General features: G+C 41.5%; 1 protein-coding gene across 7 annotated transcripts in view; it reads right to left on the minus strand.

Annotated features, from left to right (window-relative positions):
• The window catches only part of SLC22A15 (solute carrier family 22 member 15), a 110,985-nt gene that overhangs the window by 57,399 nt on the left and 35,773 nt on the right, over window positions 1-17,813 (minus strand). For all 7 annotated transcript variants that reach the window (XR_002808124.2, XR_011438742.1, XR_011438741.1 and 4 more), the window contains exons 3-6: window positions 13,576-13,708; window positions 12,755-12,919; window positions 6,576-6,705; window positions 2,329-2,544 (exon numbers count right to left, since the gene is read on the minus strand). Coding sequence is in view for 1 of the 7 variants with exons in the window: in XM_023641352.2 (XP_023497120.1) it covers window positions 2,329-2,544; window positions 6,576-6,705; window positions 12,755-12,919; window positions 13,576-13,708 (644 nt within the window). In the remaining 6 variants the exon portion in view is untranslated. The remainder of the gene's footprint in view (window positions 1-2,328; window positions 2,545-6,575; window positions 6,706-12,754; window positions 12,920-13,575; window positions 13,709-17,813) is intronic.

The raw sequence follows: 17,813 nt of genomic DNA on the forward strand, positions 1-17,813 counted from the left end.
CTCGTATACTATGGACAATGAGCAATGTTGTAGTCAGGACATCACACGTAAGGATGCAAGGTGACACTGAGTCATCTGTTTTCCCTGTCCTCTAGCACCTTGCCTGTAAGCAGCAGGCTAAACTAATTTAAACCTATGCAGTTTTCCAAAATATTTTAAAAATCCTTTCTATCTGCAGTGGAGACCTCCTCTGACATAATGCTATTCCCAATGTGTTGTATGTGTTAGTGTGCGTCTACTCTGCATTTAAAATAGAAATCCCAGTGAAGTAATTCCAGCCAATAGGTGTGAAAACACACATACCTATTTAAACTGAGTTGTGATGGTATCAAGTTGGGCACAAATAAACAAAGCCAGTTTAGGACACCACAGGAATTTAGCTACCAGCTGGTGGTGAGAGAGAACGGGGAGAGCATGGGCAAGGAAGGCTGATGGTCCCAAGGTGGGAACTCTGCTTGCAAGTTTCCTTGATGGCAGAGCTGATCATTGGGATGCATAATTACAGCTATTAAAATCATTTCAATCCTCTTTATGGGCCCCAAACAAAATTTAAAATGCTTGCATAATATTTAACAGTATATTTAGGGCATCAAAGAACTATTTAAAAAGGCACTACTGTGGGAAATAACCAAAGGAACAGATGTTAAACACAGAGGTATAATTTTACTCCCCAGTTAAGGCTTTCTTCAATGACAGATCCACAGAAAAGACTGTAGAATTTTATAGCGTCTTCAAAAAGAATGGCAGCATGTGGAACGACACTGTCTCTATTATCATGTGTTTTAACATTCTGAGCCCAGGGGGAAGAAGTTTATTTGAGAAGAGCTCCTTTGGCTGTGTAAGATATAAAATAAACAGGGACATTCTCCCTGGCTCTAAGTCTAGTTTGTTCATCTGTTTTTTATTCCCCGAAGGTCAGAACCCAAAAGTTAATATGCCTCGAAAAAATTAAAAACTTAAAAACAAGAAGTAGAGAATCTCTAAGAAGTCGGTGCTTCCTTCAAGGTAGAGGGTTTGACTGACTGTCTATATGACATGCATTTGCAGAGTTTTATGGAGTCCTAAGTACCTGAACAAATGTTGTAAGTTTATTAATGCACAGTAGGAAGAACCTCAAATTAGCAGCTTCTATGTTGTGTTGCCAGGTTTGGCTTTTAAAGGTTCCCTTAATCTCCATGCCTCCAAGCTTGTGCCCTTTGTTCAACATTTATTATGCATCTGTGACATTCCAGCACTGTGCTGGCTCTGTGGGAAGGTGGCAGTTGGTGTGACCTGGCCCCGACCATACAGGTGGCAGTCAGTACTTGGTTGGGTAGGAAAACAGAATGATGATACAGAAAAATAACTTTGCAGTTTCTTATTCTCAATCTACTGTTCTTTTTAGCTTTATATATAAGATCGCGTTCATATAAAATTACCCTCATTTATCCCCACATGAAAATGTAAGTTTTCATGCAGCCTTCATGGCAAACACATACAAACCAACCACAGCACAAGAGTCCTTTAAGCCACTAAGTATGATGTTCACACCCAATACTGGACCAAATACATCTATGACACCCTAGCAGAACGTACGACACTACAACATACGTGCATCTCACAAATTCTATGTATTGCCCATACATTTCTCCCCTTTCCACAACTTTATGATGTGAATGGAACCATCTTGAATCATTCAGTGCAATTTATGTTAATCCTGAGAGCATTTTGAGAGGCAGGCTGGAATATGCTAAACCAGAAAATCAGGTTCAGAGAGTGCTAATTCATTCATTCATTGATCTGCATGTGTGGCTTTGAGTCGGTCATTTTACACTCCCAGGATCCATTTGTACAAGGATAACATTTAGCCCACCCTAGTGAGTGAGTGTGTGAGAAAGCCACTCAAAATGTGGCACAGTGCATTGGGTTAGAATGTGCTATCCAACTGCTTGATGCCAAAACCAAAGGTACGTATATTTTTAAAGTCCTATTTAGAAACTCTTCTGTTTCTGATATGCTTGCTTGCTTTCCTTTTTGGGGTGGGGGGACTTAAATATTTACATGAACTACCTCATGAGCAAAGACATGTTTCTGATGACTACTTACTCAAGTTCAGTCAACCTGTGGTCAGGCACCATCACTTCCTCATTGAGATAGGGAGGGTGCCGTGAAAACAGAGGTGAGCACAACACCAGTCACTAAGGGTTGGGGGCCTTGTTTTTGTGTAAACAACCTCATGCTGACAAAAGAGGTAAAATCTTCTGTAACCCCTGAAGAAGGAGCAGATTATCAATAGACTTTTAGCAATCTCAGTTGAAGATCAACAAAACACCCCTTAGCTATAATTACCAGATGAACATCAGGGTCAGAGTGTGCCCCAAGAGGATCCGGTAACGGAACAGGTCCAGAAAACTTCCGGTCTCCTTGCAGCTCCTGTTGGCTGGATGTGTTAGTGAGAACGTACACTTGAGCTTGCGGTTCCTCTTGGCAATGAGGTACAGAGCTGTTTCAGCCTCACTCAGTCGACCCTGGGAGTATAACCAACGAGGGGATTCAGGAATGAATCTGAAAGAGATGTCATTAAAGGCTGTATATTCATACAGGTACGTGTGCACAGGAAGGAGACAATTCACCCACGCAGTACACGGATTCCCTCACCACAACCGGATTCCACGTGAGGTTGAAAACATGACTCTCCCAACGACATACAGAAGAAAGAGAGGGGGGACTTTCAACAGCATGCCAACGTTCAACGGTGGCCTACTTTATGAACGGAAACCAAGAACACGCTTCCAAAACAGCAGAGGAAAAGGTAAACAGTACGCATTTCCTTTTAAGCCAATTCTAATATCTGAATGGCAAGTGAAGTCTATAATACTGAATAATACAAATTCTTCATAAAGCATAATCAGAACTATGGCTCTAAATCATAGCCAAGTGTTGTCAGAATAATACTGCAGAGTTGGTAGGTTTTTTTAAGTTCTGAAGAAGTCTCACAGAGAAGATAAAAATCTTTATTATCTCATCAGAAAAAATAAATTTTTAAAAAAGTGGTTTTAACATAGTGATATGTTCTTAAGAAGGGAGAGATTATTCTAAGACTAAACATAAAAATCAAACAGGGTTGATCACATCTTAGCTACTTTTGACCATTTACTGCTTCAAAATACACCACTCAGCTGACACTCGGGCTTTAATAATACCCCGAGGCTATTCCTGAGCCCCCAAGACCTTAAAGAATAAAGGTTATTTTCTGGTTAACTTTCAGTTACAAAACAATAGCTATTTCCTAATATAACTACAAAGGATTGAACATTTATATCACCACTGATATCTCCCAACAGTTTCAAGACTCAGACATTGTGTATCTTTTCTCCTCTTCACAGTTCTGCATACACTTTTAGAGGACTTTTCAATGACAAAACTGTAGCAGGAACGCGGAAACGGTGTTTACTAAACACATCAAATACCTTTTGATCTAACTTGACATTATTTGCCTAAAATGAAACTTGTACAAATAATATTGGCTATTTAGAATTCACCATGCCTTTCAGTAAGGATAGTGAATTGGCAACAAACATCACAGAATTTGGAACTTCACGGACAGCCAGTCTGTCAACAACCATGTACTGAGCACTTGCATTTTGTATCGAGCAAATAGGTGCTGAGAATAAAGACCATGGAAACAAAAAGGCAGGGATTTTCCCAGGAGTTTTGTTACTGGGGAGAGTATATTCATGCACACCATTTGATTGTCAGCAAAAGCAGGAACAAAGGCCTTCTACAACATCCTGAAAAATCCCTTCATTTTTTCTTCGTTGCCATTTGATTATCATTACTGATACACAAGTAAATCATCAAGCGACATGTTGTTCTGCTGGAAGTTCGTTCTGCTGATCGTCAGTTGGATCAACTGGCCCTATTCACAGGGTGTGTATGAAGGACCATGTAAACTACTCGATTAAGTCTAAATACAAATCAAAAGAACAGAAGAGAGGACTTCGGTGATGAATATACAGCACACACTCGGGAAAAATAAGTGAGATACTAGAAAGTCTATCATAATAAAAATTACAACTGAGGACGACTGGGAGGACTGCAAAGGAACCAACAAGGAAATAGCCAAGATATTAACAGTGATGATCTTGGGGTGATTTAAGTCATTCCCCTCCTCCCTAATCTTCTCTGTGTTTTCAGAATTGTTTATACGCAATAAACATTACTTTATAGCTTTATAAATCACTTTTAAAGATGATATTTGAGAGATATTCAGGCTTTGGAAATCTGATTCCGAATTAATAAAACTATTTCTACTTGAGAAAAGGTTTATATTGATTACACAAACTTAGGACCTGATACCGCTCCACACCTTGAGAAGCCAATACGCTTACTTGCACAAAGTCTCGCCTAGGTGCCAATGGACGGACTGGGGAACAAGAGTTCCAACACATGAAGATGATGCACACAAAAGAGTAACATGTTTTCAAAAGAAAAAGCAAGCCTTTGAACACAATGCCTTCTTACAGCGCTGTGGTCACCTTCAGAGGCTACAGGGATAACTTAACAATGTTGCCTCTGCTCAAAATGTTCTGTAAATTTCTTAAAAGGTGGAAAATCTTTGTAAATCAAGGGAGCACTGATTTTTAAAATAAAACTACTCGAATTCAAGTATTGTGAAAATGAGGAATTTTTAAGCTAAGTAGTGTTTCTAGTAAAGCAAACCAACAAGGTATGACTCTAAAATAATGTGACTTTTTCTTATGTTGCTGATGGTTAATGCTGAAGGCAAGTTCCAAATGTTTTTGTACCAACATTTGTCCGATAGATACTAGATATGCAGGATCTACTGTGGGGAAAGCCCCGCGCTCTGGTGCTGGGGGAGATGTAACGAAGCAAAGAGCCTGCTGTTGTCAGAGTTCCTGGTGTACAGAGACTCCAGCTTGAGGCAGAAATCAGAGGACCACTCGGAGGGTGCACATTCAGTGCCGCAGGATTCAGAAAAGAAATCGAACGACTTGTAGCTGGAGGTATGATCAGGAAAAGCCTGGAGGGGGTGACACCAGAGGAAACCAGAAGGCTATTAATTAAATGAGAGGAAACGGAGAAGGGCTTTGAAAGAGCAGGCACAGCACTGAGTGGGAGGCAGAGAAGCAGACAAGCAGGTGTACAGTGGGCACAACAGCAGCTTAGTGTGCCTGGAACACAGAGCACGGGGGACAGGGTGGGAGAAAGTTAGGAAGATAAAGTGCAGCCCAACAGTGGGAAGCCTCACATTCCAGGCCTAATAGAATAAATATGTATTTCAATTTTACAGGGTCTTTTCCCTCTTCTTCCTATTTTTCATGACTTGAATTCATTTCCCATTGAGGATGTCTCCACCTAGCACTAAGCAGTATCAAACTGGGACCACACATTCAAAAACAGAAAAGCTGAACAGCTCATATCATCCATCAGAGTCGCCCTACTACACGAGGAGAGGTGAGAGCCAGATTGGGTTGAGAAGTATGAGATTGATTAAATATTTTTTTAAAAATTTGTTTATCCACCAGTATTTACATGAATGCTTATTAATTCAAGGAACTATATTAGGTACCCACTTATTCCAAAAATTTACAGTACACAAGCTAATAAAACATTATTAGTTTCCCTTTCTAATAAAATCACCTCACTCCAATTGACATAACTAAATGCATTTAATAAATGTTGCCTTTTTAAATGTAGATTAACTATTTCTACTATATTCATTTTTGCACTTAAAAATTCTCTTACTTTCAAAGAGAATATGAAAACAGATTCCAATGCAATCTCCACCAAATGTCAATTAGTAGAATCTGAATAAAGCAGCACTAGATTAAAGATCTATCTGAATGAAAATTCTTCTCCAGGCATCCCTCACTGTATGGCACAGAAGAAAGCTGGTACCATCAGCTGAGCATTTGATTTACCCCAAAGATTTTCATGATTAAAGTTAGAAGTTTGACACTTCAGGAGAAAACCTTTCATAAGCACATTACAACTTCTGGTGAAACAGCCCTAAGTTGGTGGCTCACCTTACAGCATTCAGAGAGCCACAGTGTGACACTCTGGGCAAGCCACTGGTAGAACCCTGCCCTGACCAGGGAATCATCCTTTCACTGCTGTGAGCCCGTGCACTCTAAGGATTTCTCCCATATGGAAGAATCTTCCAGAGTCCACATTTAGAGGCCCTGAAGTGACACTCATCTGTAGGATGAATCGATGCCTCTACAATATCATACCTCAGTCACACACCTGCACAGGATCTGATCCAGCCTGAAGAGCTTTAAGTTTGAGGCATTAGGTTAAAAAAGAGACTGTTACCCTACGTCAACAATTTGAAGGTTAAAATGCAGTCTATTGAGAGTTTACTTTAAACAAGGGATACCTGCATTCTGAATTAATTTAGCATCTCTCTTCCCAGGAGCTGCCAAGCATTGGAGCACGTGAGGAATTTAGTTCTTCACCAAGTCAGTTCAGGCAAACTCCTGAAAGGGAATAACGTCGCTCATTGACCCGCATCCTCTTAAGACATTCCTTCTGCTTATTAAATTAAAACTCTAAGAGGAAAAACTACTTACAAAGATAAAAGAAAGACCACTGTTCCCTGCAGGTTAACCAGAATGGCTAGGGTCCTCCAGGAGCGGATGAAGTATCCCAACAGGGCATACTGGGCGATGCCGACCGCGAAGAAGAGGCCACCGATCGATCCTAATTCAGGGAAAAGAGACCTGTTACTGGAGCGAGCACCATCTGCAGCACGATTTCCAACCCAGGTCACAGAGACAATTCCTTCCTTGTGAGACATTAGCAGAAAAGAAAAACCTACAGAAAAATCGAGCATCAGATGATAAAACTTAGAAGAGGGGCCAGCAAATTCGTGGACAAGGAGGAAGGACAGATGAAAAATACAAACCACACGTGGTCAAGATGAATTTTAAGGGTCTGCCTAAATGCTCTCTGCCTTGCATGTGGTACCGACATCTGCCTGAACCCATTGCTGAGGTCTGGAAATGTTTTTTGCTCTATGGCAATAAGGTCTTTGGGTCGTGAGATTATTGCAACACTGGGACTTCATCTTTAAGACACAAGTTGTCCCTGAAATCCTTATGAAATCACAGCCTGCTCCCCAGCTCTCCCTATCACCCTTCCCTGCCTAATCTATCACCATCACATATATGACATTTTATATTTATTTGATTCTCATCTGTCTCTCCCAAGTAGAAAGCTCCACGAAGCACGGATTTTTGTCAGCACACTGAGAGAAGAAAATCAACGATGGGACTGTTAAGAATCCTATATTTTTTTAAATAAATGCTGAGATGGGTTAAACCCGTGGCTTGCCCAATATACTGGCAAATTCTATACCTCTGACACACTTTCTCTAAATCCTTCCATTGCTATTAGTAGTAGTAATAGCCACTATTTATGTATATAAAAGCTACTATTTATTGAACATCAAGCCTTTTACATACATTGTCCTATAAAGCAGGCACCATTATTAGCCATAAACGAAGTGAGGAGGTAGCTCAGAAGGTGCGGGGCCACTGTGTAAGGACATGGAGCTGTGTGTGGCATGGCTGGGACTTGTACCCCGGCTAGTATGACCAGGGAGTCTGCATTGTATACCATTCCTCTCTCTATCACCCTTCTAGGAAAAGGTGATTTCAGAGGGCATCCCATAGCAACAGGACTTTGTTGATCTCGTTACAATAATTTTGTACACCAATCCTGTAAAACACGTTTTCTTTTATTCTTGTCCATAGATTATCAATCTACAGCAAAAAATAATGACGTACACTGTTTGCCCTAGAGAGGAGAAGGGAGAACTGAAAGGGAGAGCTCGCAGGACGGCACATTCAGCAGGTTCAGACCATGTGGTCCAACAGATAAGGGAACGGGGACAGTGTGATTTCCCTGGAAATTTAAGATAATAGTTATTACAGGTTCATTACAGTGCATCAAATAGCACCTGGTTTCCAAGAATAAGGCTTTTTGTCACTGCTCAGAACAGTTCTGAGCACTCAGTATCTACTGACAACAATGAAGCCAAAAAGAAGAGAGCCCAGAGGATGGGACCATTTCAGATGGACTAAGTTCAGATCCTAGTTCTGCCACACGCTACTGTGTGACCTTGGGCAAATCACTAACTGTCTCCGAGCCTCAGTTTCCTCATCAGTGCAACAGAAATAATACCACCTACCTCAGAGGGTAGTTTTAGTTTCAGACTAAATAAGGTATGCTATACAAATGTTAGTTATATTGTCCTGTACTATGGGTATAGCCCTGTATATCTATTAACCTCCCCAAAAAACCCAGCTGAAAGCCTCCTGTGGTGAATAGCTATTACAAAATATTGTCTACCTAGCACTCGTTCTAAATCCAACAACCTCTCTTTCATATTTTGGAGACCTGACCTCCACTTACTTCATCTCTGTGGTTCAAGTGGGGGCTGCCTATCATAGATCCCCTAGCTGCAGGGGTGACCCCAGCTGGGCCAATCAGAGCTCTTCCTCAGGATTTTAAATACTGGAATTGGTGGTGAAGGTAAGAGCTGCTGGGCCCTATTCCTGACTGAGCAAAGGAAGCTTCTCAGAGGATGGGGAGCAGAGATGAAAAGCATCTGACTTCCTGCTCTGGGCATCTCTGAGGTCTGGCTCTTCTGTGGTTTGGTTGTTAACCAACTGATTTCCCTTTATACATAAGCTCCTCGGAGTTGAGTCTCTGTCACTTAAAATCAGTAAGACTCGGTATCAATTGATATGATGGACAAGAGGAAATGATTCAGAGGTTCTAGTTTGACAAACTTAAATATTGTGATAACATTACCAGAAATAGAGGTCCCAGAGATGATGGAGGTTTTAGAAAGAAAGCAAGACTTTTATTTAATGAACCAATAGACATCATATGTCACGTCCAGCAAGAAGCTGCACAAGTATGCCAGGAAACGACAACAGGGATAAGGTGCAGAGACGTAGACGTGATAAGGCTCTAGGTTATTTGATTAAAAAAATTAATAAAAATGAACACTTTAAGTCACCACTTTTACGTACTGTAATTCTGGACAGCAACTATTGTAACTGTAACTATTTATGAGCCTTTAGGTATTTATGCCTATTTGTAAGATCCCTTTTCTGCTTATTTTCAATTCATTTCAACTCTGCTATTCCTGCTCACTTTGTACTAGTAAAAGCTTCATTTCAGCAGGTTAGAAAATAGTGTATAGTGATGACTTCATTTCTATAAATGGCACCAATGATTCATCCAGTTTTCGAGCACAGGCCATGAAGTCTCATTGATTCCTCTTTCTCTCCTTTAGAAGTCCTATTCCCACCAGAATCCAGCTCAAATGTACCCTCTCTTCTCCTCCACTACTCCCACCTTGTCTAAGGCACCAGCAGGCTCCCCGTGGCCAACCACAAGAGCAACCTGAATGACCCCTCAATTCCTACCCTTGCTCCTCTACAATCCATTCTTCACACGTCTACCAGAGTACTGTTTCTGTGCATAAGGTCCCATGGCACCTCTATCTAATTTGCCTACTGGCTTCCCACTGCACTTCCAGTAAAATGCTCATTCCTCATTTGGCCTGTCATGGGCCCAATATAGTCTAGTCCCTCCAACCTGATCTCACCCCATCCCCCCTGACTCTCCACACGGCAGCCACGGGCATCTTCCCAAGCCCTCGAAGAAGCTCATTCCTGCCTCAGGGCCTTGGTCCTTGCCATTCCATCTGGCTGGAATGTTCTCTCAGAATTTCACATGCCCAGGTCTTCCTCATCATTCACGTCTGAGATCAAACACCTACATCAAGGTTTTCTCTATCCTATTTAATGTAACTGTCTCCTACAATTACTGTCTAGTCCATTACTCTGTTTAATTTTCTTCATTGTACTTATAATTTTCTGAAATTATCTCATATTTCCTCTGCCTCTCCGGATTAAAATATAAGTTGCATAAGAGCAAGGAGCTTCTTCCACCTGCCCCTGGCTTGTCCACCCTTTTATTGCAAGTGCCTAAAAAAGCAGTGTCTGGTACATGGCAGGGTCTGTTGAATAAATGAATGTTGAGGAACAGATATGCAAAGGAAGGGCTCTGGAAGGACACACAGCAATACGTTAGCTGTGCTGGTCTCTAGCTGGCTGGGACCAGATGTATTCTCCATATTTCACTTGTATATATATCTTACTTTTTTTACCATGAACATCAGTTCTTTTTGTTACAACATATTAATACTATAGAATACAATTAAATAATAAATATATTAATATGAAAATTTTCATACTTTAGTATTTTATTTTTTAATCCTCAATAATTTTCCATCAATTATCTTCATTACTCTTGTTAATTGCTACCCTGCAAATTGGTCAAAAATGGGTGTTTTCAGTTTACACTTATACTTTTTTGTACATACTTTATATAGTATTTTATACATAATGCAAATATTATTTTGAATCAAGCATAAATTTCCAAATTGCTTTTTTACTGCTAAATAATTAGGCCACTTCGAGCTAATCCCCTATGGCTGATCATTCAGGTTTTTTCCAAACTTCTTGCAATTCATTAGCATATTTGAAGTCAGAGGCGTGTATAAGATTGTGCTGGAGAGAATCCAGCTTGTACAGAAGGCCGAGGACAAAACTCTGGGGAAGACCCTGGTTCCCGGGAAAGGGATGTAGGAAGCTCCTCAGAGAAGAGCTAGCTCCAGGTGCGCAGAATCTGACTTCTGTCCTGGGTACAGTCAGGGTACCCACCCTCAGGGAACTCTCTCACGCTCGCTCTGAATTTCACACTGAATTTGGCAACCATCTGGTTCCACTGTGGCAGGTTTTTCTCCTTTCTCTCTTTTTTTCTTTGCTACAGAAATTTTAACAGCCTCATCTTAACTCAGCTTCAAGGACAAGAACAGCACATTAAAGCACTTTAATAGGAATCTGTTCACTGGCTTTGGGTGACTGGCAAAGGAGCAAGAGACCAGGAAGTCTTTCTTTTTGCCCCAAACATGCAACAGGACAGGAATAATGCTAGATAATCTGGCAGGGTGGGGGTAGGAGATGTGTTTTGTAAAAGAGCATCTTCTTCATGGAATGACTAAAGGCAAATGTGAATATTTTAATAGAGGAACGTTCTGGGTACATGAAAAACATGTACTCATGATGCTCGACGTGAGCAAGATTTTGGACTTCAGGAAAACCACAACCACAGGAGAGAGCGCCTTTGAGTCCTTCCTGGATAATGTCAGTGATCATGATCACCATCATTACTAATTTCTTGGAAAGTCCCGGCAAGTCTAGTCCCGGCAAGTCTGACCCCATTACTTGAAAAAATGACATTAAAGTGACAATGCAAATTAAAGACTCAGAAGTTTTCTCATTGGTCCTAACTTAGGAGCTAGGTTAGGAGAAAAAGGAGCCCATCCCAAAAGGCTTTGGAAGCTTCCATAGACAGAGCAAATCATAAAACACTGCTGAGTGGGAGATGGAAGAAAGCCTGTGCTGCTAGGACGGAGCTGGTGTCTCTATCCAGCCTAGTTCTAACTTGTCCAACTCTACACATCCTTCAGCTTAGACAACAGTTTACTGGACACAGAAATAGAGCGAAGTCTATTTTACTTAGCTTTTGTCTTCCAGCTCAATACGTTAGCCCTCACCAACTTCGAAAACAGTATCGGTTAGAAAGAACAGGCCCACCACGCCAGCAGTCATGTGAGGTGACACAATCAAGTTCTAAGAGGAGAGTCCTCAGGGAACAGTGGGAAGGACATGAGCTTGAGCATCAGCCAGACCCAGGTTGCAATCCTGGTCCTATCAGTTATAAGCTGTGTGAAAACAGGCATATCACCACCTTTCAGGGGCTCAGTTTCCTCATCTATAAAATGAAGGTAGAAATTCTTAACTTGCAAGCTCTGGGAATATTACAGATATGTGTCAAATGCCTAGGGCGGTACCTGGCACATAACAGATGCTCAGCAAATGGTAGCTGGTGTCCCCTCATCCTCACTTAGACACATTTCTATCAGCCACACGGTCAGCTTACTTCCCATATTAGTACAAAAAGATCAGTAGTACTCAATAAATGTCAAGTGAATGAAGAGCAAAACAGACAAAAACTTATCATTGCAAACCCACAGAATACATACAAAGTAGAATCTTAGATGTCACTCTCCCAAGACATTATTTTAAGTCAAATAAACTTTTTAAATCATTTATTTTACTGTAACGTAGTTCTTGAGAAGATGACGGGATGGTTAAAAATAATACAGAATGTGGCCTCCATTCTGGAACTTAAACATCAGTAAAAAAAAATGCTACAATAGTACAGCCTGCTGGCTTGAAGAGAACAGTATAAGTCAGAAAGGCCTATGAGACAAGGATTTAATAAAATAGAATAAGAAGGCTCTGAGAAAGGAGTTTCTGGTATTTCTATTCCTATCTCTGCACTGCTTCTCAGTTTGAGGTAAAAAGCAGTTAATGCCCTTCTGAGGAAATCGACACTCCCACAACCATGTGTAGACACCTGTGAGGATGGGGGCAAGCGCACCATCAGTGAGGCAGGCCCCAGGACAGACATGCCACAGAGGACAACAAATAAAATGACTCGTTCAAGGTCATACAGAATAAACTCAGGAAAGCAAATCAAATAGTTGGACAGAGCACCTCAAGTCCAAATGCGTTTTTAGACTCGAGGGTTACAGCTGCTCCCTGCAAAGCTTTCTGGAGCAGCTCGTCATCTCCACGTCTGCAGGGGATTCAAGCAGTACCTGCGAGTGCCCAGTAGGCGGTGCCCACACATTCGTTCAGCAGGACAAAGGCCACCAGCGACATCCCTCCATTCATCACGCCCACCAGGAAGCGAGTTATCGCAAAGAACTCATAGGAGGGGGAAAATCCATTTGCAATAGCAAATAAGATGTCAAGGGCAAAACCTAGAAAGAGAGGAACAGTATTCAATAATCCAGAGGCAAAACAGCATTTGATGAAAGCAATAAACTACATTTGTTAGTCTGTAAAGATAAATCTTTGTAAACTTAAATTTTCTGAGCTATGGTTTTTTTTTTTAACATTTTCTCTTAAAAAGTGTAAAGAAAAACCGAGTTCTGTTTCTTTGTTACAAGTTGGTTTCTGTCAATCACACACAGTGTTCAATTATTCATGATAATACTGGAAATTAAAAAATCCTAGCTCATACTCAGCTTGTCAAGAGAACTATGCTGAGTCCCATCAACCTCATTTGAAATGAATCAACACAAGATGTAAGGAAATGGGTCTAGTAGACTGTGTCAATCTTTGCTCTCCTTAGAAACAAGGCAGGAATTAGAATTTGGGGGCTGCAGAAAGCACATCACCAATGAAACGCTTACACTGCAAATATCTGGCCTCCCCAGGTATGCTGGTCACTCTAAAATGCTTGGCCAGAATCGACTTTGGCTGCATTTGAGCCTCCTGCCAGTATAATAAAATCAGTTCTGTGTCTACACAGCAATTCCCTGAGAACCTTCGGAAATAGTCCCCTCATTATTTCTCCGAGAACCTCAGGGAAATAAGTCCTCTCATTCAGTTCACGAACACTCTAACCGATTACCTGTGAGATAGACTTTTTTCCTTCCAAAGCGATCGGAAAGCTGACCAAAAGAGAGAACTCCCACAAACACGCCGCTGAAGAAGAAAGAGCTTGCGGCACTGACTTTGTAAGATCTGTCGGCGATTAAAAACCACTGGAGGAAGAAAAACAATAGAGAGATGTGTAGGTCAAAGAAAAGATGGATGGACTGAGTTAGCCATTAAAAAACAAATGCACAACAAAAACTTGTACACAGGAACTTCTCCACCGTATGACCCACTGCTAACCAGAACTCAGGAGGGCATCCATCTCGGACAATAGCCAAGAAGACTTTGTCTTCAGAAAAACTAGGAATCATTATTATTATACTGTGCTCCCACAGTTTTCTGTACACATCTTATTACAGCACTGAACGCAGTATACAATACCTAATTATTTACCCATCTGTTGACTATGGCCCTCATCTTAAACCTCTGTGTTTCTAGAAAGGAAGAGTCATGTCCCATTAGTGTCCATTTCTCCGATGCCTAACATACTAGATGGCATACATGAGGCAACAAATGAATGGCCCTTTTCTCCAACTGATTAATGGGTTTTAAATCCCTTGAGTACTTTTCTCAAAAAATTAAAGATACAATTACCATATGATCCAGTAATTCCACTTCTGGCTATATACACCAAAGAACTGAAAGCAGGGATTCAGATATTTGTACACTAATGTTCACTGAAGCATTATTCACAATAACCAAAGGGTGGAACTAATTCAAATGTCCATCAATAGATGAATGGATAAACAAAATGTGGTGTAAACATATGATGGAATACAGGCTTTAAAAAGAATGAAATTTGGACAAGTTACAATATGTATGAACCTTGAGGATGTTATGCTAAGTGAAATAAGCAGATAAAAAGGGACAAATATTGTATGATTCCATTTGTGTGTGTGACATTGTGATTTATAAGAAATATATTTGTCTTCATCCACTGTTCCTGGTACATAGCTCCTGAAACCCTTGTAATTTCCATAGGAGCCTCCAAAAAAACCCAAAAGGACAGGATTCAGAGAGCTTCCAGGTGGGTGAACATGTGGAGGTGCTGTCAGGGTGGCATGCTCAGAGGGCACAGAAGCTCTGCATCCCTTCCCACATACCTTGCCCTGTGAATTTCTTCCAACTGGTTGTTCCTGAGTTATATCCTTTTATAATAAACCAGTGGTCTAGTAAGTAAAATGCTTTCCTGAGTTCTGTGAGTTGCTCCAGCAAATTAATCTAATCCGAGGAGACGATCACAGGAATCTCTGATTTATAGTGGGTAGATTGGAAGCACAGGAAACAACCTGGACTTGTGCCTGGTGTCTGAAGGGAGGGGCAGGGGCAGTCTTGCTGGATTTAACCTGCGGGATCTAATGCTAACTCCAGACAGACAGTCAGAACTGAACTGAATTGCAGGACACTCAGCTGGTGTGGCAGAATTGCTTGATGAGGGAACCCCCTCTACCCCACCCCCCACATTTGGTGACCAGAAGTGTCAGAAGTGAAACAGTTGACAGTAGAGAAAACACAGAAGGAGTGTTTTTCCTTTACCTGAAGTAGTTAAATCCACAAAGACAGAAAACAGAATAGTGGTTCCCAGGGGCTGAGGGAAGGAAAAATTAGTGTTTAATGGGTACAGAGTGTCAGTCTGGGATGATGAAAAGGTCTGCAGATGGATAGTGATGATGGCTGCACAAGAAGAAAAAACTTGATGCCACTGCACTACACTTAAAAATGGTTTAAATAGTATATTTTATATTATGTATATTTTACCACAATAAAAAAAAAGTCTCTTGAGTACTATTATCTTCTACTTTAGGGAAACTTATGAACTTTTAAGAGAAAGCAATCATCCTCTGCTTAAAATGCCACTATCTAAAGCCCTGTCTAGTGACGTGTTAAGGTGATCTTTGGTTATAAAGATAAGTCAAGCTGTGTCACAGGGGTAATCTCAGACAACCATGAGAATGCTCCTCTTTCCCCTTCGCAGCCCCTGTCCTAGAGTCTGCGAAGACAGGTTTATGACGATCCCCTTCAGAGAACATGCGAGGAGGCACTCGTCTTGGTTGTCCCTTCTCCATCTTTCAGACCATCCTTTCCCATGATTCGACAAACACTCATTATGTCCCAAAGCACATTTAACTTTTTTCTCTTATATTTCCTGTAAGACTGAATTGATAAAGATCTTGATAAGATGATTTCTGGACATCTCCACGCAAAAAAAAAAAAAAAAAAATCAGGCTTTGGAAAATAAACAAGGATAATGCCCCCTCACTAATGCTGTGCTTTACTTCTAAATGCTCTCATTCTTCACATTTAATTTTGTTTTTTTGGAGGAAGATTAGCCCTGAGCCAACATCTGCTGCCAATCCTCCTCTTTTTGCTGAGGAAGACTAGCCCTGAGCTCACATCCGTGCCCATCTTTCTCTACTTTTTTTTATCTGTGGGACGCCTACCACATCATGGTGTGCCAAGTGGTGCCATGTCCACATCCGGGATCCAAACCAGCGAACCCCAGGCAGCCGAAGCAGAACGTGTGCACTTAACCACTGCACCACCGGGCCGGCCCACATGCAATTCTTAACAAGGTTAATTAACTGGTTTTCCTAGCCCTTCGTGGATTAGAAACAGTAAACTAGGGTGTCATCGCCCTTAGAAATAGTAATCAGGGGGCTGGTCAGAGGTGTAGAAGTTAAGTTTGAGCACTCCTCTTTTGCAGCCCAGGGCTTGTGGTTTCAGATCCTGGGTGCAGACCTACACACTGCTCATCAAACCATGCTGTGGCAGCATCCCACACATAAAATAGAGGAAGATTGCCACAGATGTTAGCTCAGGGCCAATCTTCCTCACCAAAATAAATAAATAAATAAATAGTAATGAGGCAGTTACTGCTCTTTTTGGCAGCCAAAATATAAATGAGAGAGCGATGGAAGCAATAGGACACAAAACTGAAATATGTTCTGGACATTTTTTTTCCTTCGGATATTCAACAAGTATTTGATTAGTTTCTACTAAGGTTAACAACTATTCTAAACACTTAGAATACAGATGTGAATGAACTAGACATGGTCCCTCAAGAAGTCTAAGTCCCAGTGTACTCTCCTCATGGAGTATAAGATAGACATTAAACAAGAAACAAAGAGGGAGAGACTGGGAGGGAACCTCTTTAAATAAAGTATTCAGGGAAGCCTTCTCTGGGGAGGTGACATTTGTGACCTGAATGATGAGAAGTGACGAACCCTGAAAAGCTGTCTGGGGAACATGACAGTAAGTGTAACGGCCCGAAGGTGAACACAGCAGTGTGCCTCAGCGGGGATGGGATGAAACGAGGCCAGAGAGGCGAGCGGGCATCAGATCACGCAGGGCCCTGGGCCACAGCAAGGAGCGGGGATTTTATTCTAGTGCAAAGGGAAGACGGTGAATTATTGGATTTATGTTTCTAAGGGTTACTCCGGCTACTCTTAGAGAATGCATTACAACAGGAAAAGCTGGGAGCAGGCAGGCTACTGTAATAGTTCAGGAGATACCGGGGGCTTGGACAAAGGTGGAAGCAATGGTGATAAAATTACATGGATTTGGTACATACTTGAAGGCAGAACTGCCAGGACTTGGTGATGAATGAGATGTGGAGGGGAGGAAAGGAAGGGAAAGTCAAGGATTTTACCTAAGTTTTAACTGTAGCCACTCAGTGGATGGGTGGTGAGGTCTACTGAGATGAACTGGGTTGTAAGGGGGTATCAGGTGTGTGGTGGGAAAGGAAGAGTTCTGTTTAGACATGCAGAGGGTGAGATCCCTATAAAACATCCAAACGGAGATGCCAAGCAAGCATTTGGATAAGAGTCCTGAGCTCAAGGGAGAGCACCTGAGGGTTTATGAACCTATAGACAGAGAAGAAGGCTCAGGACAGGGGCGTACACATTCAGAGGCTGAGTAGAAGAGAACCATTACAGAAAACTCACAAGTAGGAGTCGGACAGCAAGAAAACAGGGAGAATGTGGTGTCGCAAAGACTACAAGTGGAAATTTGATTCCGGGAGGAAGGGGTGGTTAAGTATGTCGAATGCCGCTTCAGAGGTCAAGTAAGAAGAGGACAGAGACGTGCAGTTATATTTGGAAACAAAACGGATACTTAAAAATCGCAATTTCAGTAGAGTGCGGATGGAAGCCAGACTGGAGAAGGCTGAAGTGGAGGCGGAGGAACGGCAGGCAGCAGGTGCACAGAGTGGCT

Source organism: Equus caballus, chromosome 5 (assembly GCF_041296265.1).
Source record: "Equus caballus isolate H_3958 breed thoroughbred chromosome 5, TB-T2T, whole genome shotgun sequence".
NCBI lineage: Eukaryota > Metazoa > Chordata > Mammalia > Perissodactyla > Equidae > Equus > Equus caballus.